Consider the following 27,047-nt stretch of genomic DNA (forward strand, 5'->3'; position numbering starts at 1 on the left):
TTTTCACCACCAACTAAAAATAGCCGAGTGAAATTCCAGAGCTGCCTTTCAGCGCCGCCGGCTGCGCTCGGCTTCCCAGGACAATGGCATTTGTAGCCTGTTAGCAACAACAGCGCAGGCCAGGCTCCAGCTCCCGAAATAACAAGTTATAAAGGGCAAATTCTGTCTTTAATTACAGCTGTACAAAAAAGTAGCCTTTAAAAAGACCGTTATCGGAATCTCTTAGCGCGCGGTGCCAACTTAAAACCGAACCGGGGAATGCAGTTAAGAGGGGTATGGACTTACCGTGCATAAAATAAAAATTCAGCGGGTATTACCGAGGGCGTAAGGCACACACAGTTGAAGCATTTCGAAGAGCTGAAGCTCTTTGACACAGGAAAAAAAACGCATTCAGACAGCAAGCAGAAGCTCGTCATCCACTACAAGCGCTCACGCGAGCCTCCTCGCAGCCGGCCGCGGCGGCGCGTGCCCAGCGGCACGCCGCTTCCAAGTTCAGGTGTGAAATGGCGCGGGCGGAGCGGCACAGGGACGGGACCCTCGGGATGTGCTTTAAACCTCTCCAAGATGCAGAGAAGCGGCTCCACGCGACACACTGGAAACAACACTTTATTTATTCTCTTGATTCCAGCTAATCGAGATCGGATCCCTCCTGGGGAAATAATTATTTTACGGTCCGCGGTAGAGCAGGCACGCGGAACTCCATCCTGCCCAACTTTCAAATACAAACCTGCATCCGCCCATCACTTCTGCCTGAAAGCGCGCAAACTCGGCCCCACCGAACTCCCTTCCAAATCCCACAGCAATCCAGCCGTGCCGAAGGCGGTCAGGTCTCCCGGATGAGCGCTGCAAGGCGATGCTCGTGGTTGTACGCCAGGCAGAAGCCGCCCGACGCTCTGCAATATTTGAGGTGAAAAAAAAGACAAGTGTAAATCAGCGCTTTCAAATACGAGACAATCTAAGCGCTAACGCCGACCTTGCGACCGGGAGAAAAGCACACCTGTGATGGGAACTGCTTTTTGAAGGGTGAAAGGGACCCAGCGACCTTTTTTCAGGGGTTATAAGGAAGATAATAGTTTGACGACGTTTCTCTCCGGTGACCTCATCTTTCTGTAACCGTGAAGAGGAGTTACAGATGCGAGCACCTTTCCCGTCAGCCAGCTGAGGGGACCCCAGCACACAGCTCCCACGGCTGCTCTGTGGACTAGACGCAGTTTTCTCGCGCTAGACTAGTGTTTTCTCGCTGGAACATGAAGGGGAAGAGACACGAGAACCAGCCGAGAAGATGAGTATGTGAGGAAAGAGCAGCTGCCAAGCGCGTCTGGCGTGGAGCATTTGCGACGCTGAACGAGACAGCTCTCGGGCATCCCTCCACAGCAGCCAGGCTTCGCTGCTCCTCCTTTTCCCTTGGAATGCCAAACTGAAAAGCAGAAAGCGGGTTTGCTGTTGCTGCCGGTAAAGGGTTAACCAAGAAATAGTTCTGGGGTTTTTTTTGAGGACAATATAAATCCACACGCCTGGTTACATCAACTGGTAAGACCACATGGGTAGTTTTCTGCAAGCCATAGCTTCTCCCGTGACGTGCGCTGACTGATGGGATTATTTTTTTTAACTTTTTTATTTTGTGCTTATCTCAGCACGATGCTTTTATCTGCACCATGAGCTGACTGGTGATCAGCTTTCTGTACCGAGGTTGTAGGGAGCATGAGATGCATGCAGGGAAGTGGGTTTGTGCATAATTTTTATTTCTGCTCCAGCAGAAACGTCACAGCTCCGACACTTCGGCTATCCGGAAACCCGAGGACCGCGAGCCACGCTCTCCCCTCTGCTACAACTGCAGATCAAGGACAACGCGAGGCAGCGAGTACAAAAACTGAAGTCTGCCTAAGCTCCCAGGAGATCTACCGCTGTATGAGCCTGCACGGCGCGGCAAGAGGCAAACAGCTACACAGCACAGATCCTGCTCCCATCTGGTAGTGTGGCATGACAGGGTGGATGCTCAGCCAGAGAATCGCTGCTAGGCGAGACCGGCTGACAGGCGATTTAAAGCATCCGTTAAAATTCCCGATATTAATGATGTCTTTTACACATCGCCTTCCCAGCCAGGGAAGGAGGCAGGTCCCCTCTGGGAAAGCCATCGATACACCTAGCTCGGACACAGGAGAAGCCAGAGGCGAGAGGCCCATGCGGCACATACGCTTCCGATCTGGATTTGTCCCGCACTAAGAGGCAGGGTAGCAAAGTCAGTTCCGTGACTGGAATAGCAAGGGCAGGTTTCTGCATCTGCGGGGTATTTTCCACCTGCCTCCGTTGTTCACTTTAGGTAACACTCACAGCGCAACTTTCTTTGAACTTGGGTTGTTGGGTTTTTTTCCCCTCGCTTCCGAAGTTGGATTTCTGCTACAGCTTAAAAGAGCAACTCGGTATGATGAAAAACCAAGACGTTCTCAAGCCCAGCTATGAAACAGCTACCGCAAAACTCAAGTACTGACCTGAAGCTGGCACCGAGCTGCGAGTAAAGCAGGTGTTTCCTGGGCTAAAGAAAATAAATCAGGAGTCCGTACTATATTCTTAAATATGGTTTAATACTCTTCTCCATTTCTGTACATCACAACACCAAGATATCACTGCTTGGGATCTCTCTGCAGAGGCTATATAGTATGCGAAGGCTAGGATTTTTCACCCCCGTTTAACGTGTTTGTATGTGTAAGTGTAATACATATCAGTATATATTGATATACACATCAATATATAATGCAATATATATCACTGAAGAGAACACATTGATTAAAGAAATACAAAAATTTGGCATCATTTCCAAACTTAAATAGTAAAAATAAAAACTACAAAAAGGAGCTGCATACCCTAATGTATCATGTGAAACAACAAGCAGTATATTCAAAAATGTAAATTTACATCCAATTTTTCTGGTCTTGTCATGTCACATTAGACCCATTTACAATGGCAAAATCCAGAACATACCGCTGTGAAGACCGCAAACGCGCGCAAACCTGGGTTTGCGCAAATCTACGGCGGACCCAGTCGCACCTTCCGTCAGAGATTCCAGCTTTGATGTGAAAACGACAGCAAAGCCATCTGCCGGGTTATAAACCAGGGTTACAAATTCTATCACTCACAATGACAGTAATTTTGGACCTCAAAGAACAGCGTGGCAGAAATTTGAAGACAAGCTCCCCCTCCGTTCAAGTGAAACAGGATTCTCGGAAAAAATAGGCAGGTATGCAACTTGGAACAGAAGCTGCTTTTGACCGATGCACCAGGAGTGAGAGAGCCAGCGAAGAACAGAGCTACCGGGCACCGCGATGTCAGGGTGCCCGTCGGAGAACCCAGGAACCCCCAAAAAGAAGCAAGACCTGTGCATTATCTCGTGCCAACGTTCACTTCACCCTCCGCCTGCAAGACCGTCTGAAAAACCCTTAGCCCTTTCTAGTAGGTTGAAATGCATTCTATATAGCAGGCATGACAAAAAGCTTTCTTGAGTCTTGATGCAACCAGAAGTTTTAACCCGTTAAGGGCACATTAGAGTTCGGCATCAGATTTACAGGACGTTTGTGAGCCACTACAACCGACTGCCTTAGTGCTGGGAGATGGATGTCCCCCGTGGGTCGTGCTAACGTTCAACGCATTAGTATCAAATGCTCCAAATGCGCCAGTACTAAGGTTTCAGTCAAGGACTCGCTTACGAATTATTCCTGTAAAATACCCGCTTCCATTAAAGAACTGTGGGTTCAAATTCACATAATCAAGGAAACCTTACGCAGTCCTAAAGCCAAAAGAAAAAAAAAACCTTACTGAGGAACAAAACAAAGCAAAGTGTACCTTACTTCACTTAAATCGTATGTTTATTTTTGTCAAGACTGAAAAAAAAAAAAGAAATCCTGAAGGCTGCACTGCTCAAATCCAAATTAAGCCCAAGACTTCAGCAGCATTATCATTGCAATCAATGAAGTGCATTTCCTAGTTTGTAAGAGCAGTGCTTCTGCAAATAGATTAAAGCACGTTTGGCTGGTAAGCCTCCCCAAACCATCTGAATTTGAAAGCCACACATTATAAGCTAGCACTCTAGATAAGTGCCTTCTCATTCTTTTGAAGAGAATGAATGGCTCCAATTTCGTAACATTTCTTCTTCTGCAGTCTAAGCTGAGAATGCCATGTAAATGGGTCACGTTGCTGCAAAATGCAGCAATTGATTTCTCCAATCAAAGTAAAAAGAAACAAACCAGTAGGATCTTACTTCTATTAATTTTTGAAGGAAGAGGTTTACAGCAGTTAATGTATCATGAAGGTTAAAAAAATCATTTTCATAAAATACAAGAGCAACCAATTTCACCATTGAGTAAAAGTAAAAACTGGGATTCTTTTTAAATTAGTCCAAAGTGGCATATAGGAACTTAGTAGTTTGCTGCTGTACTGACACTATGACAAATCAAAGTGTAGGGTTTTGCTTTTTTAAATCCAATGCTCGTGGATCAAGTTCTGGAAATGTTCCAATTCTAAGGCAGGGATCTGTTGTGTTTTCCACCATGAGTTTGCTCCTTGGGTTGGATGCTGGAGGGGCGAGGCACGTTTTGCCGGACCCAGGTCGACTACCTAGTAGTCATCAAGGTCAAAAAATTCATCGTCTCCTCCTTGGTATTCCATTCCCTGGAAGTCCACTCGGTACCGCAAGATACCTGGGAAAAACAACACGCTTTAGCTTCTTCGAAATTCAAAAAGCATTTTAAGCAGTTTACTGAGCCCTGTCTGCATGTTAAGAGTCTCTCAATTAAATTTTCAGAAGCTGACTTAGCACCTCTATTGCAAGATAGGCTCAGATTGACAGCAGACGTGCAGCTAGAGTGAAAATGCCACATCATGTTACAGCCCAACGTAATTTATTGCCAAAAGGAAGAAATACCTACCTGCCCAGCACAGGCCAGCCGAGCCTGTTCTAGGAGGACTGTATCTCCAAGAAAAATACCAGTAACAGATCATTTGTCCTAGTAGAACTGCTCGGACGAAGACCTATCAGCTAAATTCAGAAGGCAGCTGGCACTGGAGTAACTTTTACAATGGAGTAAACGCAGGATTTAGCGGCTGTCTTCCTGGACTCTTCCCGCCCCAAACACCAACCTGGGTTTCTGGGAAGCCTTTATCCCTGGAAACATTTACTTAGGTGAAGGGTATTCAAGGGGTATTTCCTTTCAAGTCTACAGGGACTGGAACAGCAAAGAGTATCCCACCATGCAGAAGAGACCAGATCTGGCAGGACAGGAGGGACTCCTGGAATTCTAAACCCTGAAAACTTAGAAGCCTGTTGCTCCTTACGTAGCCAAATAATTCAAGCTTGTTTCCTTCCGACTGGGGTTCTTTGGCCCCCAGAAATTCCTCTTTACAACACACTCATCTCTATTTTACATCCACTAACCTAAACCCAGTAAGTGGCAATAAGTGGCTTATCAGCAAATAAGCAACAGTTTTGTCCTGGAATCCCTGGTCTGGGGAGAACAAGGTGCATGGCAGGTGGGTTTGCTCTGCCCTGCTACTGATTTTTGGCAGACTGAAGCACACGAGCTATGCGCACCTCCACCAGACTTAGCTGAAACTGGTCAGCGAGTTCAAGAAAAGGACTGAAGGATTTCAGAAGCCTCATTTCTCCATGAAGTTAGGCTAAAAATACTTCTATTTTGAAAAGAAGCGGAAGACCAAGGAGCAAAGTACAGGGAAGTTCTGAGAGATGAGTAACAGATATCCAAGTGCTTCAGAAACTAGGCTGCTGTTTGTCATAACACCACTTCTACACAGCAGGGCATGGTCTGCCACAAAACAACTGTGCAGAGAGAGAGTGAAGCAGTTCACAGCCCTTCTGAAATTCAGCAGCTGGAAAGAAGGACAGTCCACCCTCTGAGCACTCTGAAGGACAAAGGGATCTGAGGAACGCAGTCTGAAGCGACAGCTCCTAACATGCAGCATCATCTTGCTGAATATGGAATGAATTCACCTGGAGATCCCTGATGATCATGGTAGTTTCTTAAACTGGTATCGTGACTAATAGAAGTAAGATTAATCTGTTTAGTTTTCCACTTGTGTTGGCACCAGATTATCAAATCAACCATTAAAAAAAAAACCCACACGTTTTTCTCTTGCAGTTTACCTCCAATTCCTCCAAATCCTTTCACAAATTGGGATCCTTCCTGTGATTTGTCTGTAACAATTTCCAATGTTGCTCCAAATTTCTTGTAGTTGTTTGCAAACCACTCCAGAAGGGGCATACTTTCTATCAGTTCATGTTCCTGGCCAGTCTGTGTAGACATTTGGGAGGAAAAAAATAAAATAAAAAAATGTTATGGTCACTGCATGTTGGGTACCGAGAAAATTCACACCAAAAGAGTTGCCTTTGGCTTAAACATCACCACTGTCTTTTCACTCCTAAGGCAGAGACACCAGTCTTCATGCTCTGCAGGCTGGAGCAGCCCGACACACTTGCCAGGGTCCAGGTGGGAGGCATTCCCAACACATCTGTATCAGACAAGTGCTAGCACAAGCAGAAGGCTCCTGGTGTTAAGAAATTAAATATTGACAGGCCTTGTTTTGGGCCTCCGTACTACAGAAGTTAGTGCAGAAGCAGGAGAGAAAAATGCCTTGTTTATTCTTCTGCTCAACTGCCACCTCATGTTACACTCTTAGTTTTCACTGTTTCTTGAGATTTGCTTTATACCCCGCGAACAGTCCATCGCCACTCATCTAACCAGGCGCTGTTTACTCTGAGGAAAGACTGATCTAGGCAAATATAGAGGCAAAAAGCACAGTTTTGTAAGTAGAAGGTCAAGTGATTATTGGCATAGAAACACTACATCATTGCAGATAACACTGTAAGCCTCCTGTACACAGGAGGAATTAGCAATTACCCCACCAGGAGGCAAAGCAGGTGGAAATGGCTACCCTGGCAGTCCTAATACGAGACAGAGATGACCGCCCTTTTTGCAAGGGACAGACTTTTTTGCCCAGCTTACTCTGCAAAGTACTGCAGCCCCGTCTGGGTTTTTTGACCTGCACAGGCAAGAAACTCACAGGCAGTGAATGACAGATTCACGTTTCAAATATATCAAGAAGCAAACACTCCCCTGCACTTAAATCCACATCATAGTTTCTAACCTCACAGTTGCTTTGTACTGACCAAACCAGTACACAATAAGCAGGGAGTAATGGTTTGGGACCTTAGCCTGCATGTTGCATGGTGGCTACCAAACTCTTCTAGCAGATGGTTTGGTGGTGCTCCAAGACCCCGTGTTGCCTGCCGCTTCAACTCACTCACACCAGCTTGGAACTGGCAGCAAGAAAGATTGAAGAAAAGCAAGTACAGAAAATCCAGGGGTTACACTGAAGGTGAACAGGAAAAGCCGCAGGCTATTGTCTTGAAGTCTCATCCGAGTGCCAGAAAGGTCATCATGCTCACGTCCTTGCGATAAACTAAGCTCAGATGTTCACAGCACTGCACCAGTATACTGAGAATAGATCTACAAGCCCCAAAGCTGAAATACCTCTTTATCTGTGAAGTGGGATTTATCCTTCTCTTGCTCTGGTGTCAAATACAGGATCTTCTCCTCTGAGAAGGGAGAGAAAAAAAATATTAGATTGGATAAGACTACCAGATGCAGGTTACAGACAGCAAGAGACTGACAACGGCCAATTACAACACAGGGGGTTTGGTCATTGACGCTACCTTTCTTTCTAGCTGAAGCTCTACGGGAAACCGAATGGGGCACACCAGTAGAGAATAACTGCAGTGCCAACACCAAAAGAGGCAGAGGTCCTGCTGCAGGCATACGGTTTGTCTACAGCCAGAAGAACTGTGTTTCTGGCCTTAAGGGTCAAGTCAGTCTCCCCTCTATAACGCCCTCAGATCACATTTATACTTAGACAACCGAAAGGCAGGTTTCATGCTAGCTCTGTGACAAAATACCACCCCAGCACTGCAATTCTTTCTCCACAGTGGAAGCTTGTTAGTGTCAGACTTTTCCCCCAGAGCAGCTGGGATGCTGCAAGTTAGTGACCTGCCTGCACAACATCCCCTTGATCAAGCCCTTGAAGATCTACTTAGGGAGTTCCTCCAGCATAATCTACCCAAAGTGAGAGGGCTTAGGTGTTAAACCCTCACGGACCTTTCAGTGTCACACAAGCGCTACCTACCCTCCGTGCCTTGGCAGTGCAGAACGTATCTCATTATATCCAGATTTTCATAGACTATCAGTATCTCTACTGCTCCCATTTCCAAAGCTTTTAGTGTATCTTCAACGCCAAAACAGTACTTCCCCGTGTCCTGACTGATTTCGTCGAAGTATCGTCCTGCAGCCAGGATACAAAGAAAGAGATTGTCATGAACGCCGATCATGCCGCATGGATTTTTAAACAAGCCTGATTCAAATGCAAGAAGAAAGTGGAAAAGGAGACTGCAATGCTGCTGAAGGAAGTCAGGGATATAATAACACATCAAAGCATGCAATTTAGAACATTCATCAGCAGAAAGTCAACTCCATCAAACAAATGCCCCGTCAGGCATCTCACTCCATTGAAAGTTTTTCCTTCACTATGAAGCAATCAATTGGACTAACCCACCAGCAGGCACTATTTAACTTCACTCTTCTCAGTGCAAGGTAGCTACTGTTACTATTGCCCTCCTGTGCTTTCAAATTAGCAACATGTGTCTGCTGACCCTCAAAGGGATCATTTCTACTGCCATGTGGAAACAAAACATATCTTAACTCTCAACTTGCTAAAGATGCAAACAATCTGAGGATGTATTTTTTCCCCTCCCACCCAAATGTCACCAGAAGGCCTGGAACTAAGGCAATCTCTGATGAAAGGATAAACGGAGAAGATAGATACGAGAAGTCTGGTGGGGAAAAAAACCCCAACAGAACACCCCACTCCTTAAAGTCTCAGTAAGTCCCGCAGCATTTGAGAAGGTGTCCAGGTAACAGAAAGAATCACAGCAAGCCATGCTCTGCCCAACTCAGAAAGCATCGCAGGGCTGAGGCAGCACACAAAGGCACTACTAGGAGGTCCAAAGCAAGATCAGCATATTCAGTCAAGCACATTTGACTCAGGAGAAGGCTGAACATGCAGTCACATACCTATTAGTTTCTTCTCTTGAATGAATTTCACATTGGAGAGGACCTCAGTTGACAACTCAATTGCTTGATTGAATCCATTTTCTCCTCCATATGAAATGTCAACTAGTTTGAGCACTTTGGATTGCAACCGCTAAACAAGAAAAAGAGGAGACGTGAAAAAGAGTCTATTACACAGCACTGCCGTAAGACTACTTCATAATGCTACAAGAGTTAAGTACCTGGCAAGAGTCACAGCATTAATCTATTTTGCTTCACTTGCAAGCAGAGGTTCTAAGTCAGAGGGACCTCTGAATGCTTAATATTGAAGCACAGTTTTCAGGCAACAGGGACACAGAGATTAGGTTTAGTGCAGTCTAATTCCAATAAAGCTTCTGCTTTAGATTTGGGAACACAAAGAATGTGAATGCCAGTTCCAAACCAGGGAGGACAGATTTCTTGTTAGCACTGTAATTAAGAAAAGGAGATCTTGCCTCCTCGCAGGAGGTATTAGGAAAGGGAAACCTCTCTAGGATACATCAGATTTTGATCTTCAGAGACCAAAGTTACATTCCTCCTGAGATGCTTCTTATACCAGAGCAACTGCTAATTATCACCATGTTACTACTGACAGCTGAAACGTTTGGGCTTTGCTCAGAAAAAGGCCACTCACCTGATCAAACATGTCAGATTGACTTAATTCAGTTTTGAAGTCAGCTGATCCAGCTAAAACGAGACCAGCCACGTTCACCTTGTCGCCAGAAATGAACAGTTGCACAGCCGTCTCTGCTACCTTCCTTACATAGTTGTGTCGTTTTTCCATTCTCAAACGAGCAAAACGCAAGGCAGACTGACCTCCTCTACCTTTACGAGAGAACAGATGTGAGGTAGCAATTTGGAAGTCATTTCATTTCAGGAAGGTTATTAGCACACGGTCCCAACTGGGCCCTGAATAACTGAAGCCACGGGCAGATGCAGCCTTCAGAATTAGTTTGCCACAAGCAGAGCCAGAGGCACTCGTTGAAACAGTAAGTGAATACAGAGGGTTCATTCACAGCCAGAGATTTTTTCCCCCATGTATCCCACAGAGGGAAATATGTTGGGGTTTTTTTTTTCTTTTTATACAAACTCGCAACCCTCTATAGAAATTTTTAACATCTGTGCACATTTTTTATGTCCTGTACCTTCATTAAAAGCAATTTCCTTTGCTACACTGCCTCACCTCATACCTTTCTTGCTGATGCAACGCATCTCAGCAGACTCTGCTGCAGAAACTTATGGGGGAGACGTTTCTATTCCATTTTGTCCCATCCTAATCTACAAAGAAGGACGGTAAGCCAGGAGTAGCCAACAGACAACTTGCTGAATTCATCAGTGGCTCACGACAACGTGACATCGTATAGTGGAACTAGAATTTTGCTTGCTCCATTAGGCTTCTGTGCTTCTTGCAAGGAACAGCTTCTTGCTTTTCACCGTGGTTTGCACGCAACACCATCAGATGCAAACTTTAAAGACACTTCCAAGTGGTACTACTACTTGTGCTAGTAATATTTAGTTAAGACCGTCCCAAAACCAAGTAAAGGATCAAATGCACCAAGAAATAAGAAGTGCCACTTTAAGAAGGTCAACTGCATATTACAGTGATTCATTAATTTTGACAGAAGGCTCAGACTAGAGGCTTTGCTGTCAGATTTCAGGGGAGCAAAGAATTGAGTAGAGCTAAACACCTACAGGCCAAGTTCCCTGCTTCTACCCTCACATCCCACCCCGGGATATTCTGCTGCAAATAGTCTGGAGATACGACTAGCGCATTACCATGCTTCTTTGGAAGATCCACAGTGAATTTGTGCAGGACTTCTCTTGTGTTTCCTTGAAGAGTTCCAAAGAGTGCACCGCTACCATCTATTACAATAAAGCCAAACTTGCTGTCGTCAGAAAGCAGCGCTGTAAGAGCCTGGAACAGAAAACGATGTTGTCAGCAGTTAGCATCAGTTTATTAAGGACCCTGGTTCAGAAAGGCTAGAAGAAACAATACACCTCAATAAATTTTAGTTCCGTAGGCGGTCATTGCTATTTTTTACAAATAAACTAGAGGAAGAGCAGCAGATTCAGGAGTTGAGACTATGCCAGATTACTATCTCACACAACGCTGCCAAGTGCAGAAAGAAAACTAATGTTTAAGCTTCATAACTATTTTCACAGCGTTACCAGTTCATCGCATGACATCAATCACAGGCAGGTGTAATGGCAAAACCCTAAAAAAATTGGTTCTGGAAAGTGTTAAGTGAAACGGGTCACACCTCTACGAGGCTGCACCACCTCTCCGGTTGGCAAAACTGGAAGAGTAATTCTCCTAGCATTTCAGCCAGGAAAGCAGAACTTGCTTAGTTCACTGATCAAGCTATTCGTCAGTTCAGTTTTATACTACGAAGCACTGATAAAGACTTTCAACTTGCCAACTACCACAAACACTGATCTGCTGCACCTGCTGACTTCAAGTCCCAAAGGTAGAATGATGAAATCTACAGTGGCTATGACAAATTCAGCCTTACAAAGCAGAATTAAGTAACAGCAGCAGTAATTATCCTGCGTGTATCCTGGCTATAGAGAAGACAGCCATAATATTTGCTGGAAAATGAAGTTATCCTTCAGTTTTCTTCCCTTTAAAGAGGGCAGCAAAATTCATCCCGTAAGGTCATATAAGTTGACTAACAACTAAAGCACTGCTTAGTATCAAGGCTTTTGAGTTACTTTTGTCCAATTTCCTGCCCAGCCCTGGTTCTGGTGGTGTGGGACCTCCCCAACTACCCAAACTCTACACTCCTTTTCCAAGGGAATCCGTCAGCTACTGTTCCCTCCAGGGCAGCCTGAGCAGGTAGGCACATTCAGCACACGTACACACACTTCTCTTCACTTATACATGCCCAAGAAACATAATAGCAAGAATCCTCTTTCTGGCTGGCAAAAACACATCAGCGGGATGGAGAACTTGTCAAATTCCAGATTGTTTTAAGTCACCGGTTTAATACTGAAAGAGTGATAGTGTTGGTTTACTGCACAGGACCTTTAACTGCCTGCATGCCTGCCAGCTTGATTATTGGGCTGAACGGAAAGAATAAAAACCATCAGTCATCTTTATCCAAAATCCACACAACCAAGTCTACAGCTTTCAAGCTTAAAAGAAACAGACACTAAGGTTTAATGAAATCTACTGGCCAAAATAAATATTCTGTATTAATTCCTCAGCAGTGGGATGAATGAGAGGAGGAAGTGGCATATTGCATTGCAATCTATTTAACTGGGACAGAGCCAAGCAAATCGTGTGACTGGAATGAATGCTCCAGCCAAGGTATCAAAATAAGTCATTGTAAATCCTACCCTTCAGACACACATCAAGGTTCATATCCCACTTGGGAAGTTTCTTTGGTTTCACACAGGTAATAAACTATCTAGAGGAAATCTTATCAGATACTCTTGCCAGGCAGCAGATGACTACAGCTCTGATGTTCTGACTCCCTCTTATTTTAATAAAGTATCCAACGATCAGCGATTCCCCCAGTTTCCCCTTCATTAGTCCTACGTCAGCAATCCCACTCTTTGACCTATCGAGCTCAAAAAAGGGACTATTGCTTTTATTCTGTTCCTTCAGCCTGGGCTGAGTTTCCTCTTTGCAGCTTCAGCCTAAAGGTGAGATCACGTCCTTTTTCTGCTCCTTGACATGTCCTCACTTTCATAGGAAATCTGCTGATGTACGGAGCCGGATGCCCTATCTGATTAGTTGCATGTTGGGGGGGAACCACTGGGTTAAAAGCACAGCTCTACAACCAAATATTTGTCTATAGACAAATCAGGACTTTAGTGCTAACATCATCTCGTTGCTCAAGATAGTATACAGTAGGCTTTTACAGCTAGATTCGATTCTGCAGTGCAGATAATACCAAGTAAAATAATCACACACTCAAAAGACACAGGAGAGCAAACAGCCTGTGGAGAAAGGGGTAATCACATCATCAGTAGTAGCAATTACCACAAATTCCTCTCAAGTTATTGCCACTCTCTTGCTGAGCAAGGCTACACACCAGCATGGGTGTATTTACAGCTGCCTCCCGAGAACAGCCCACTGGGCAGCAGCTACTTTTTTTTTTGTACTGGATCAGTGCCCTGAGGCAGTAGCCGCAGCCAGGACCAAATTAATCCCTTTCCTCATAGGGCAGAAGGCAACTCACCACTGTCCACCCACTGCCAACAACTGCAGGGACAAGTATCTCCCTTGGCTTTGCACCTCTGGCTCTCTCCTGAATTCTCTTATTTACCTCTTGCTTGCAGTTGCCTACGGACGTGTGGGCTCAGCAGAACAAGAGCTGTACCCGTGGACAGTTTTGTTATTCCTGGTAGGTCAAAGATGCATTGGGATTTCATCCTTGGTGGGGAGACAGAAGAATAGGGATGTACCTCATGCGTGCAACAAGCATACCTTTCCTTCCTGTACTCCTCCTACCCTTTGAAACCCAATTGTGGATCAGACCTCCAAAAACCCAAGCAAACAAGCAGAACTACATCACCGAAGGGTCTGTCAAGCCCATGTCAGATGGGTTTGATGACAGGCAATTAAGTCTCAGTCCACACATTTATCGTGGTGAACGCCATGGACATGAAAGGCATCTACTACAAATACTGAGACTGCTGCAACTGCCAACAGAGCCAAAACAGACTTAGACACAATAAACTGACTTCATGCAGTCAAGACTAGTGTAATCCACGTTACTTTAAATATGCCTCAAACCATTCATTTAACTAAGATAAGTAGATGTGGGATAAAAATAATCCCACTTTACCCCAGACAGATTAGGCACATGCCAGTTCTCCATCAAGGGTCTCAGTTATATCATGACTGGCAACATTAATATTATCTTGGCATTACTTTAAGGCCCGGCTTAGAATAAGATCTATGGGCCTCTAAGGTTAAGAAAAAAACTGCCTCCAATTACAGAGAAAAGCTTATGTCTATGGGTTACACAAACTCAGCAGTTACTAGCTGGGCCATAAAGTCAGCTGTAGTAGGAGCTGGACAATATCTCAACTGCTTTCAGCGAATATCACACATTTCTGAATACTAGCCAGTCACAAGCCATCCGGTGGCTTCACCAGCAGGATGTCTTAATTAAAGCCTGCTGTTCTACAGACTGTGGACTCAAGCACACCAAGGATTGTTCCAGTGAGTCTAGCACAGCAGTCTGACTTTGCTGCAAAACCAGCAGGCAACAGGAGACTTCTTACCTCTGTATGGAATTTGTTGTCACACAAATACAACGACGTATTGATTGGTTTGAAAGGTTCAAAGTCAATGTTGACTTTCTTCTCTTTTCCTTCTTCTGTCACAATTGTTCCACAGTAAACAACCAGACCATTTGGAGGTACTATAAAGGACACAATGCAATTTTAGATCACTAAGAAATAATGCAAGCTGTACCCACCAAAAACTAACTACTAGGCCTCGAGACTTAAGGCAGAGTTAAAATTGAAGTTCCCAAGTTTTTTTATTTTCCATTTCCCCCACCTCATGCCCTCCCCAGATCTCTACAATGGAAAACAAACTAATTCAGTGCACCTATACTGAAGAGCTTAGAGCAGGAAGCTGAAGGTAACACTGACGGAAAGACTTGCAGCAGAGCTGCAAGAACACATACCTGTGTTAAACCCATGAGCTTGCAAGCTCAGAGAAGCCAGAAAAAGGCTGAACATCCCCATGAAGCTTTCCTAGTCCTTATATAGCGATTTATAGACTGACCATCTCAATGAAGGCCACTTGCCAGCGTAAAGACAGTAGCGATAAACTCTTTTCCAGTAGCCATTTTAAATGGCCTGGGTCTATTTCCTCCCCAAATGACGGTAGCTGCATCGTGGCATGCATAAGGCATATATAAGTTTCTGCTTGATGGAAAACCACTAGTTTAATGCAAATGAATTACTGTGGAACAGCTCTTAAGGCTGGCCAGGTTTAGAAGAGTCAGTACTGCTAAGGACAGAATCATGAGCCAGCTTATCAAAGACAAGGGCCATCCTACTTATTCTAGTCCCAAGGTCTACCCTTGAAGTAGTCATCCGTGGGCAACATACCTGGAATACCAATGCAAAACAGCAGCACAGGCCAACAGATTTGATTAGCAGAAAACTGCATAGTGCAGGAACTTAAGGCTGCTTCCAAGCAAGGGAAGTTTGCCAGCATCCATACAAGCTAGAAGTTACCTTTGTTATAGAGTTTCAGTCTTTGCTGTACAGATGTAATGGCTCCCAGTACTGAAAGGCGATTCACTCGAGACTTAATGTTGGAGGCGGTGCCAAACTCATCCGCTAACATTTTTGCCACTCGTGAAATCTGGTCTTTGGGGGGAATGATCAACGATATCATGCTGGTACCATTGCTGAGAAAGGAAAAAAGAGGGGTTGTGAGCAGCCACCAGCCAAAGCAACGAGTGTATTCATACCATATTCCATGCACGCAGCTGTCTCTCCTCCCTCCCCCTGCCAAGGATACTTCACTGTTATCGGTGTAACTCCCCTTCTGCTGGACAATAATGGGAGAGAAAAAGAAAACAGAAAAACACACTCTTCAGAGGATTTGACTCCATAACCAAGCGTTCAGGTTAGCCACTACCAAGCAATTCCTCCAAGAGCTGCTCGTTTAACCTGGGATGCTACTCTGGAAAAAAGAACGTATGTACAGGCTAAGGGCTGCAAGCTAAAGGCATGTAAGCAACCCCCAGCAGAGATTATTTAAAACAATGCAGCCACATACTTTAAGGACATTTTTAAGCCCATCGCATTTGTTCTCAGACAGCTAGAGCACTAGCCAGCCCAAGTGCGGTTCTAACACTTTGTTTTCCTCAGATTAAGACAGAAAACTGAACTGGAAGGATCCTTTTGTAGCAGTTAAGTCTTTTCTACTTTCCCACTAGCACTCTGCTTTAAAGAGAAGCTCACCAACTCCGGCAGCTGCTTTAAATAAAGCATGCTTAAGGACATGACTGCTAGCTCAGAATCACCAACCCCAGGCACGGAGTCAGGAGATAAGACCCCACAAATCACAGAACTGGCTAAAATTAAATGAAAAAAAAGTAAGTTTGATATTCGTTTTTCCTGTGGCTTTGGGGTGGATCCTGCAGAGGTCTTAATCCCCAAAGCAGCCTCATGGTTCAAATCCATCCAAAGCCAAAAGGAAAATCAGGGAAGTTCCTGTCCGCCTTCCAGCGGGTACCTCCCATTTGCCATTGAAGTATCGCAGATGTTTGAAGTGCTGCGTCTGCATTGTCTCAAATTTAACCCAGACCTCATACTTCACATTAGAGTAATGGCATAAAAATCAAATGCTTCGTCGTCTCCTCTAGCCCTCTCAAGGGCAAACCAGCTAAGCTCTGTGAAAAAACCTCTACTCAGGATTCTGAGTCAGAGCACCGACAAAGTGCTTTTCAGCCATAAAAAAAATAAATGGTTTTCGCTCTTTTACATTTCTTACAGTAGGACAAGACTAACGCGGTACCTGCCTGCCGCTGTTTCAGGTTGTCATGCACTAGCGTCCTGCCTGAAGTGTTTGGGCTACAGAGACAGCAGGGAAGTGCTTTAAAAAGCATCACTTCATTAGCCTCCTTACAAAAGTTGTACAGCCCTCTTCCAAAGATCTTCAATTCAGGCCAAGTTGAAACGGATGCTGGTAGGTCAAATAAGTCCCTGACCTTAAAGACAAGTAATTGGTTTTAATATCCAAGATCCCCGTACACACTAATCAAGAAAGTCACAAAGAGATACTTGCACACGTTATTCCCAGAAGGAGCTTTGAGCCATGCTGACAGCTATCAAACTTCCAGGTCACACCAGCCAAGAATACTCCATATACCACTCAATTAAAGCAGTTAGCTACCCCAGTGAATGGCACAAGCCTTAGGGGAGATATAATGGCCTATCATTCCCAGCAGGATCCTTTGAGTAAGAGGCTGATCAGAATGAAAGCAACTCTTCCCGACTTTTCTGAAAGTAGCACTCTTGAGGCAAGCTCACGCAGTTCATTTCTTCCTCTGAAAGAAGAGATTCTCAGACTTCGCAGAGATTAGAAAACTCCACACATCACGCCTAACCTGCTGCACGAGCTAAGGGCATCCCGATGTGGCAGGCAGGAGATGGGACCGTTATGCCCCTTGGGCACTCCATGGCTCTCCTGCTAGGAAGAGATTTCATGCAATTTTTCCTGTATTGAGGGAAGAGCAGACAGCGAGCTGGGGGAGCAGGTGGGAATAGCAAGAAGGAAGACCGGGTGTGCCCTCCCAAATCCAATTCTTCAGTATAAAAGCACTTGTAAAGCTACCTTCAGTTTTCGAATGCAAGCCACCCCTCAAATCCCAGCCCCTGGCCTCGTCTTATGTTCCACTGCCCCAGGAACGCCGGCGTCAGCAGAGCCGCTGCCCAGAGCGCAGCTCTGCGTACCGTGAGCCGGCTGGATTGTACCAAACCCACACCTTGAAGGGGCCACCGTAACTGGTGATTGTTTATATTACACATGGCGTCTTATCTATAAGGTAGTCACGTGTGTCAGTCAAATCGCCGTTCCTCAGCAACACCCTGCCCAAAGCACCCTACCCAAGGTAATACAGCGGACTTCACAAGCCCTCGTGATTTATTACCGCAAACAAATAAACAAAAAGGGTCTCTTAGATGATGCATTCTCCCGCATTGAAGTCTCACACTAGTTTAACAGAGCACAGTACTGTGCTTGGTCCAACCCTCCAGCAAATTCCCGCCTGGATTTCTATCCAAAAGCACCTTCCATTACCAACATCAAGTGCATTGCTTGGGTTTGACGTGCTTTCGCCACTATTTACTCGGCCAAAGCTATTTCAGGCACTAACCGATTCCTGCAGAATCCAGCAAAACAGCAGGCACGCAGCTTGCCACGGGAGCAGCGGCAGCCGGAGCACCTCACGGCATTCCAGGCTGCTGGAGCCTGGAACACAAAGAGTCAGCCGGTTTGTCACCCTGTGTCCCCGGGCACCCAGCACCCCAAGGGGGGCAGCCCCCACCAGCATACTGCTGCTGCAGCTTGCTGGGTACAGCTAATCCACCCAATCAAGTAGTTCATTAGGCAGCCAGCTAATTGAAGGTAACAGTCAGCACCCTCTGCTCATCTCCCTCTTCCTTAAACAAGCACACAGTCAGGATCCGATCATTAAATTAGATCATGTCCCAGAGAGGTTGAGATGAGCAAGACACCAGCTGAAGCAGATCTGCACACAAGTGACCGGGATGGCTGCAGAACAACTCTCTCACACGCCACTTAAACCTTGCTATCCTACCACAGAAGAGCGGTTTTCCCCTTTCAAACCAAGCTTGTACCTGTATGTGACCTTACTGCAGAATGGCAAGGTCTAAAAAAAACAAGAAAACCTGTGGTTGCATCTGCTAACTTCACCACAATGAGACAAAGCGTAGCAAAGAGTTTCTAGGAAAGCTGCTGTTCAAAAACACTTAGAAAAAAAGAGGTTATTCTACAGAGTAATACCATTTGCAGGTTTCCTATGGGTCTTTGCAGCCACTGCACCTGAACAAGGCAACAGGTATTTCGGCAAAGTCCCATGCCTCCTCCTCCTCCTCAGCTGCTAGATGAGCTGCACACCAGCTTCTAGAACACATTTACTCTGGGAATGAGGTAGGGGAAATCACGTTGACTACAACCTCCCGAAAAGGGCCTTTCCAAACAGCAGCCCTCTAAAACCAACAGGCTCTGCCGTGCACGAAGCGCTTGGGACATTTGCTGCCTGGCAGGCCATTGCCAACCACGAATCCCCAAGCGAGCACAGTGCCAGACAGAACTTCATTACAGAATTGTTACAGTGAACAATTAAGTAATCAATCTAGATTAAGGACAGCGCTCACACTGGCAGCTCGGGATCGAACGTGCAATGAGCTGGTTCTTTGCCGTAGCATCCCCAGCGCTCCTGCAGGAAGGATGGACCCGAAGCATTCCAGAGTCTATTCTGCTCAGCAGGATCCCCATTTCAAAATGCAGCATTGCTAAGAGGTTTCCCCACCCCCTTGTTTTAGGGTGTCCAGGACAAATTATACTCGATCAGCTGGAAGCTAAAGCTTTCAGACTGAACTCAGCCAGGAAGTTTTAAGCAGCTAGGGACAGTTGCTGTCTCTATTCTGGGCTAAGGAGTGCCTGCACAGCAGCCAAATAGCTGCCATCGTACTTGCAAGTATGTGCATCAAGTCCCAAAATGCTCCGAGATGTTTGCTTTGTAAGAAGCCGGCATCCCGACCACAGAACAGCACAACATGTGCCGCTGCACAAGGGACTGGAAAGGAGAAAACAATTAAAAGCATTAAAGGCACCCATCCACACACTACAAAGAAACACGGGGGTAATTAAGTGCCAACCTCTGGAAAGGTAGAAACACTTCACTGTCTGGGTACTATGGTTACTGCTCACACTGTGCCAGCCCTGCTAGTAATTGGCAATTAGCTCAGATTTAGCATGGCCTGGAAGGTACCAGCATTAGGTATGTCTAGGACAGATGATGATGATGATGATTAAGGCTCCAACCTTACTCCTAAACCACTGCAGGTGGGCTCCAACCTTGCTCCTACAACCTGCCAGAGAGCTGCTTGGGGGAAAGGGGGAAGGAAAACCAAGCACATTTTGCTCTCTCGAGACAGAAAGTTCTTTAAAAAATTGAGGTTTGTGGATAGGACAGCCCGTTCCATTATTAAAACTTCAATGTTACTACAGTTTGAATTTCAGACAACTGTACCACAAAACAAACAAACGTTCCCAGTCACAGAGAGGCCTAAGAGCAAGTGTTAACAAGTTATCACAGCGAGTGGCAGTGCGTGCGGTGCTGAATCATCGCTAACCTAGCCCCAAAACGCCGAAGGGAAAAGTTTTGCCAGTATTCCTGCAAGCAGGTACTACAGCATCCAAGCAGCTCATTTTCCCTGCAAGATCTTCCTGCACTGTCATCCAACAGCATCTCACCGTGCCTTACGACAGCTGTGGTATCGTAGATCAAGACGAGAACCATTGGGTTCTCTCCAGAAGCACGAGCAGGGATGTCACAGAAGACCCTTACACCAGCCGGATCGCTGTGCCGAGTCCCAAGCCACGTTTGGCAGCGGGAGCAGTGCCCGCTGTGTACACGTTTTATGGTTCAGCACGAGGAAGCCGCCACAACAGAAGGCAAGTGCACAAAGCGAGCAGTGTATCCCATTTGAAATAAGCTGCCAAGTATACCCCATGGACAGCTTTCGTTACAGCTAGCAGTCGAGCCTCCTGTTCTGGGTGGCCATCTTCATCTCCAGGGATGCGGTTGTTTCTACTCTTTCGCCTGTCAGAAGGAACAGCTGAGCAGATCCTTAGACCTTCAGCTTTCAGCTGAAACTAGAAACTGGTCTAGCGGTTTTCTAAAAGACTCCTACCATCTTACACAGCGTTACGTCAGTAAAACGGCTGCCTGCATGGCCGCATACCACACAAAAAACCAAACCAGCAAGCACCGACTGTAGCTACCCTCGACTTGGCAGACAAGAGCAATCCCAATCAGAAGTCTGAGGAGGAACAGTCACTCAACCTGTCTCCTGGAATTTGGAATATGCGCTGGCAAGGGAGAGCATTAATTTAACAGACATGCTATATAAATAGCAGTTACTGGCCTATCCTGTGGTATCAGAGGAGACTCGACAAACAGCAGCTGAGCTGTAGTTGTTCCACAATGAAATATTTTACACTAATAGCACACTGTGTAATGTGCAGATACAGAGGCAAGGAAGGTCAGTCATTCTCTACGACCCAAAAGGAGCTTATTTTTACAGTGCACTAGTTTTCCCCAGGATCCAAGGGTAGCACGAGGCCTGTATGGGACTGGCAGGACCGCGGAGCAAACAGCATTCAGATCATCTGATCTTAACCACATACCACAGCTAGGAAGCTTTCTACGAAATAACTGTTGCCACATACTGCTTCAAGCGATTTTACCTTCCCAGGGCAACATCTGTTGGTCTCCATCCAAGAGGACTGTGGATCACTGGGCAGGCATCACACGTACCGAGGAGCCCAAGCTGCCTGGACAGCCAAGACTACTGAAGTTATACGGTGGCTACACCGGTTTCTTCGCTGACACATCCACAGCCAGCTGCAAGATGGATGCCAACAATATCTACGTAATCCAAGACAGAACTTCCCCAGGCACAGACCACGGGTCCAAGAGAGGAGAGCTACCTCTGAACAAATATCCACACAGCGCTGCAGGCATGCCACACTTCAGCGAAGGACTAAGTTGAAAGCACAGTCCACACGAGCAGTGATGTAAGTAAAGAATATTTGAGGTTTTTTTGATCCTGTATCTGAGCAGAGATGTTGAATGGAGTGCTATAAAAAGTACGTGTCCTTTGGTATAGGCAAGTACAAAATTGCTGGTTTGGGTTCTCTTACAAAACACAGGCCATTAGACACTCCCTATTCACACAAGCCTTGTATGCAACAGCATTGACCTTGCCGTAGGGAAGTTCTACACATACGCTCTTACAACTTTGAGTTACGGCTGTGAAGTACATAAACAGGTCATAGCTGTGCCCTTTAAAGACCTAATGTCTTTTAATAAGACAAAGCCTTCATCAAATAGGAAGTGGCTCAAGTCCTCTTGAGATGCCAAATTTAGAAAGACAGCAGATGCAAAAGCTACATAACTTTTCCTGGAAATCCTGTCAGCCCGCTAGGAAAGAACAGAGACAATCTTAAGAGTCTAGGATCCCTTCAGTGCTTCAGAGGCAACATCATCTGGAAGCTTACCCAAAGACTGCATTGCCTGAGAGAACATTGGTTGAATGCTCTGCAACAAACCCAGCCAACATGCCTCAGTCTAACTGCTGCTTGAGAAGCAACAGCTTTTTGTGATGTCTCCATCAGAAATAGATGAAATCCCACTCCCTGGTTTAGATGATGGGCTCAAAGCACATCTCGAGCAGGAGGCAAGTGCTGCACGGATACCTAGACAGAGCACGCAGCACCGGTTAGCTGACAATAGGACCTACCATTAGCTCCTTTGAAGTTTAATGTGAAGTTGAGCTGAAAGCCATGATGTTGGCAGCACTTTTTACAGCACCATTTCAGCAAGAACCTCACAACCCCCACACCTCAGAGGCATTCTGCATTTCACCACAGCATACAGCAGAACACTGGATCATCTCCTAGGAGGTGACATCAATACAAGTTGTTCCTCAAAGATTTCCAGGTTATCCAAAGAAGGGTATGAAGATATGGAAGAGACCAGTTCCCAAGCAAAAGTAAGGCAGAAGTGCCCTCTCTGGATCCAGTGCCACCTCAGAAGCATAGAAAAAGCACAAGATGGGGGCAGGGTGGATAGGAGGGGAGGATCGTAGAGCCAGGAGACCAAGTAATTCTTTCCTCAAGAGTACTTTTCAGCATAAGCATTAATTGGAGAAAGCGAGCCCCCCTCCCCTGAGTCAGAAGAAACACTCCAGATAGCTAATTCCCTGTCAGTCTTTGAATGCCACCTCTACCCTGGACAAAGGAAAATCACTTAGCTGCACAGCATGAGGCCATGCAGCTATTGCCACCATGGCTCACACAACGCCAAGCTCTTGCACTGCAGTTCTGTCCCAGCGTCCTAGACAGGAATCTTGATATATCATCTTCCTGTAATGCTGGCAGATGAGATAGAAAAAGCACTTCATGTAACCAGAAACAGCTTGAACGCAGACATTAAGACTGTCCTGAAAAGGTATTCTGCCCTCTTACCCTAACGCACTGACCTTCTCGAAGAGGAAAACCCCCCAGATGCCAAGCAAGCTTACTGAGTGCAAGCTTGGGGAGTGAAGCACCAAGCCAGAACCGACCCTGGGAAAAAAAAAAGAAGTGAGCCCGCTTTCTTCAGCGCACCCCCTGCTTCAGCAGCAAGGGAAAGCTTCCCACAGGGAGGCAGCAGATGGCTGCTTCAGCAAAGGAGGAGAGGCAAGACTGGCTAGTGTCTCACGGATGGTCAGGCAAGGTAGTGCTCTCCCCCCCTCAGCAGTCGCTGGCCTGCTGCCAGGATCTGCCTCCTGCGCTCAGCGTTCATCACTCCCCAGGGACGGGAAGGAGGTGAAAGAAGAATCGGGTCACAGACATCTAGTCCTCCACATAGCAGAGAATTTGGCCAGGTATCACGTGTCCGAAGGCTGCGCAGGTAACAGCGAGCCCTTGCCCATTGGTCCACCACGTGCTACCTGCAAAGAGGTCAATGTAAGCAGCTCCACGCTCCGAGCTTCCTCCCATCCCCAACTGGAGTGCCCAGCTGGAGCCAGCTCCGACAGTGCGGCTGCTGCTCAGGCAAGCACCAGCACCCAGATCCCAAATCAGTTCTGCAGCTCCAGGAGCAGATCCCGACTTCATCCCGTATTGCTGAAGAACATTGAGTCAGCACAAGTGGATACTGCACACCCCACAGGAAAGGCGAATCAGTGCCACTCTGAAATCCTTGGATCAAAGGCGACACATCACAAAACATAACTGCGTAGGCATGTTTTGAATAGGCCTTATTGGCTGCATCTGACTGACCTCATGCAGAAAGCCCGGATGCCCAATTACTGGTAAATGGAACAAACATTTCTGCACTTCAGACATTTGTGACTCACTGGGAGACTCGGTTTTGCCACAGCTCCCCTGCTCTCCCTCCTCCCTCTCCAATTATTAATGCTCCAAGTTTAAAAGACTTGTTGCATTATGCTAATGGGCCAGTTGGGTACAAGATGTACACTGAGGGACTGAAGCAACAAATCCAGATTTGCTTGTTAAGACGTTAATGCCTTAGAGCTACATGGGAATAGGGAGCTAACGGGGGAAAAAAAGAAATCCAGTTGCCACAGAGCCAAAAAAGTCTGTTCTCTTTTGCGGTGCTCATTCCCATCTTCTACCACGTCATTTGTCTTCAACAGTCAGGGGCTCATTCATTAGCTCTATGTGAATGATGATCTGTGTATGAATCACCCTGTTCACTAATGATTCACGCAGTTGTAAAAGAGGGTACCAGGCTGCCGAACTACCAAGGGCTATAAAACACTTACTAGAGTTCTTGTCTGACACGCAACCATTCTCCCAGATCAGGTCATTTTCTGCCACTTGCTAGTGCGTACTCTCAAAACAGCACTTCCTAATTGTTGCTATAATTCAAAAGGAACAGGTAGAGCAGGCAGATGAGAAAGCCCAGCAAATGTTTTACAATTAGACACAGGCAACCAGCAGGACGTCAACAACCCTTTGGACATTCTCCCCGGCTCCGGCTGCCTTCTCACCTGGCACAGGGAAAGAGCAGCTTTCTCAGACCACCCACCCTCGACACCACTGAAACACAAGCTCTTAGAGACACTGCCTTAGTCCTGAGAGGTCTGATCAGCCCCGCTCACATGAAATCCATATCCAGCTTCTAAGCCCAGCACTATGGAGACCGGCAGCCTGAAGAGACTCGAACAGTCAGAGCAGGGAAACAGCATGTAAGCATCTGCAGTACATCCTACGTGATTACCTGCCACAGAGCCCTCAGGTATCGCTTCTGCCCTGGACTATTTCTCTTCTGGCCTCTCTGTAAATGTCTCCTCCTTCTCCTCACACTACCAGAAGCAAGAGGCTTTATATTATAGCCGTCACCTCTGTAACAGAAACGTGACCTCCTTTCGAAATTACCCTTAAGACAAGCGGGTTGAGAAAGCACTACTTCGAGGAAGCAGCTCGGCTTAGGTAAGAACTTAAACCATAACCTCTTCCCTAAACACTCCACACTTTAATGACAGATCATAAAACCAAAGCAGAAAACTCACTGTCAGTAAAGATAAATTCCACGTGCCACCCCGCAGATGCTACTCTTCCAGTTCTTGCCCCCCTCATCTGTCTCACGTTCCCCACAGAGAGAAGACAGCGGTTTAGCCCAAGGCTGGCCCAGCCCAGATTCCAGCAGAGGCAAAAGACTTCTAGCAAAGGTAAGTCCACTGGAGACATCAGCTTGCTGTGCAGAGATCCTCAAGGCTATCCCACGACCAGCACTAGCGTGACATATCGGCACTGCAACCTAATTAACACAGCACAAGTTGGAAAGCCAAGTAGTACCTTGCCACAGCACTGCCCTTCACAGATCGACCAGCTCACCCAGGCCCGGTTCAAGGTCTCCATCATACTCCACGTCCTAAGGTGAAAGCTTCAGCTCTGCAGAAACAGATCCTGTATCAACGGTTAAACTGTTTCCCAGAGCCCAGACCCAAGGCACAGCCACAATGACAAACAGACCCCGATAAAGAAGGTAGGGAAAGAGATCTGCTGCCAGCCTGGGAGCAGGGGAGGGAGCCTCTGAACCGATGCATCTCTGGCAGCGCGGCCAGAAACCAGTCACAGAGATGAAAGACCACACCAAATCCTCCTCCTGATGTATGACATCACTTAAAAGACAAGATAGTTATACCAGTACTTGCCTAGACATGGTGGTATTTTACAATCACATAAGACACAGTACACCACTATATATGGTGTACCGTATCTTATATGCATATATGGTGCAGTAGAGGAATTCACACTGGAGTTAAGAATCAACTATCCCAGCACATTCAACTATTCAACAGTTATTCCAGCACAGCTGTAATACAGCACCTGCTATCTGCAGAACAAGCCACCTACAGTCAAGTGCTGCAGATGCTCCCAGGAGTGACCGAGTATTTGCACTGCCTAATTCAGGAGAGAAATAACAGCTCACCGATGCAGCATAACCCCGGCACCACCAGTTTCCCAGCATTTTGTTCAAAAGAAATCAGGAAGAAGGCAAACCCGTACAGGACGTCTCCTTGCAATTGACCCCCGTTATTCCCGAAATGCATCCCAGCAGCTAGCGCTGCTGCAGCATTCCCAGCTGCAGTGTTAACTCAGAAGTGGGCTTTCAGGTCACTTTTGGAAAGGCCCACCATGCCAGCAGCAGAACAGGCCGAGACTAACTTGTTCTCCAGAACCACCAGATTGTCCAAACAGGTCTCAGCTTTGTCAACTTGCCTGGTCGCAAAAATGGCATCATCCCAAGACACTCCAGAACAAAGCGTTGAGACGTGCAGCCTACCAGCCACCTTCTCCCAAGCAGCTTCCCGTCCCTGTCACACGAGGCTGGGAAACAGCAGCAGCTTGAGGCTAATTCCAAAGTCAGGCCCTTCCATCAGGACCAGCAAGGCTCCGGATGGACTGCAGGAGAACCCAGCTGCAAATGACGCTTCTGCAACACAAGGTGGGCAAATCATTTATGTCTAAGCAACAGGTCAGCTCTCCACATTCAAGCAGAACTAGTATGTGTTTCACTTTGCAGGAATTCCCACAGATTTTCAGGCCTCTGTCCTTCCTGGTGACTTTTTATTTGCTTCACATTTGGTTTCTCCCAGACAGCTGATGGAAGTCTCAACTTGGCAGAATCCAACCTCTAGCAGGAAACTGCATCGCTTTGCTTTCCCATGGCTCTGGAGACACCAAGACTTCCCCTTCTCTTGCCACTGCTCCATTCTCCTGCCTTGATACACTTCTTCCAGTTACAACCAGAGTAAGTTACTTGTTCAGACTTAGTTTCTGCATTTGCTCAGAAGCCTGCATATGGCCTGTTCCCCGCACCTTCCAAAATACTTAATTTGGAAGAATTTTCTTCGACACACTCTGTTTGTCAACCTTAGTTGCGTTTGCAGACAGAGCCTTCAAAGACAACATTGTCTTTGCCTCCTCTTTCCCTGTTTCAGTAAAGTAACTCATAAGGGCTACTGCGCTGAAGAGAGCAAGATCAAGGCAGGAGAGATGTCTCAAAGGAGTAGGTTCCTGAAGGTTTTACCATTATAATGCAGCTCCAAACCCTGCATCAGCACCTGCTGCACCCTTACTTGGGGTCAGAA

General features: G+C 46.3%; 1 protein-coding gene across 1 annotated transcript in view; it reads right to left on the reverse strand.

Annotated features, from left to right (window-relative positions):
* Positions 1-2,563: 2,563 nt before the first annotated feature.
* The window catches only part of ETF1 (eukaryotic translation termination factor 1), a 28,435-nt gene continuing 3,951 nt past the window's right edge, over positions 2,564-27,047 (reverse strand). The window contains exons 2-10 of the mRNA XM_059825221.1: positions 15,354-15,529; positions 14,385-14,524; positions 10,923-11,061; positions 9,781-9,971; positions 9,132-9,261; positions 8,188-8,343; positions 7,539-7,603; positions 6,152-6,299; positions 2,564-4,691 (exon numbers count right to left, since the gene is read on the reverse strand). Coding sequence (XP_059681204.1) covers positions 4,609-4,691; positions 6,152-6,299; positions 7,539-7,603; positions 8,188-8,343; positions 9,132-9,261; positions 9,781-9,971; positions 10,923-11,061; positions 14,385-14,524; positions 15,354-15,529 — 1,228 coding nt within the window. The 3' untranslated portion in view covers positions 2,564-4,608. The remainder of the gene's footprint in view (positions 4,692-6,151; positions 6,300-7,538; positions 7,604-8,187; positions 8,344-9,131; positions 9,262-9,780; positions 9,972-10,922; positions 11,062-14,384; positions 14,525-15,353; positions 15,530-27,047) is intronic.

The sequence above is a fragment of the Gavia stellata genome, chromosome 16, assembly GCF_030936135.1.
Source record: "Gavia stellata isolate bGavSte3 chromosome 16, bGavSte3.hap2, whole genome shotgun sequence".
In the NCBI taxonomy this organism is placed as follows: domain Eukaryota; kingdom Metazoa; phylum Chordata; class Aves; order Gaviiformes; family Gaviidae; genus Gavia; species Gavia stellata.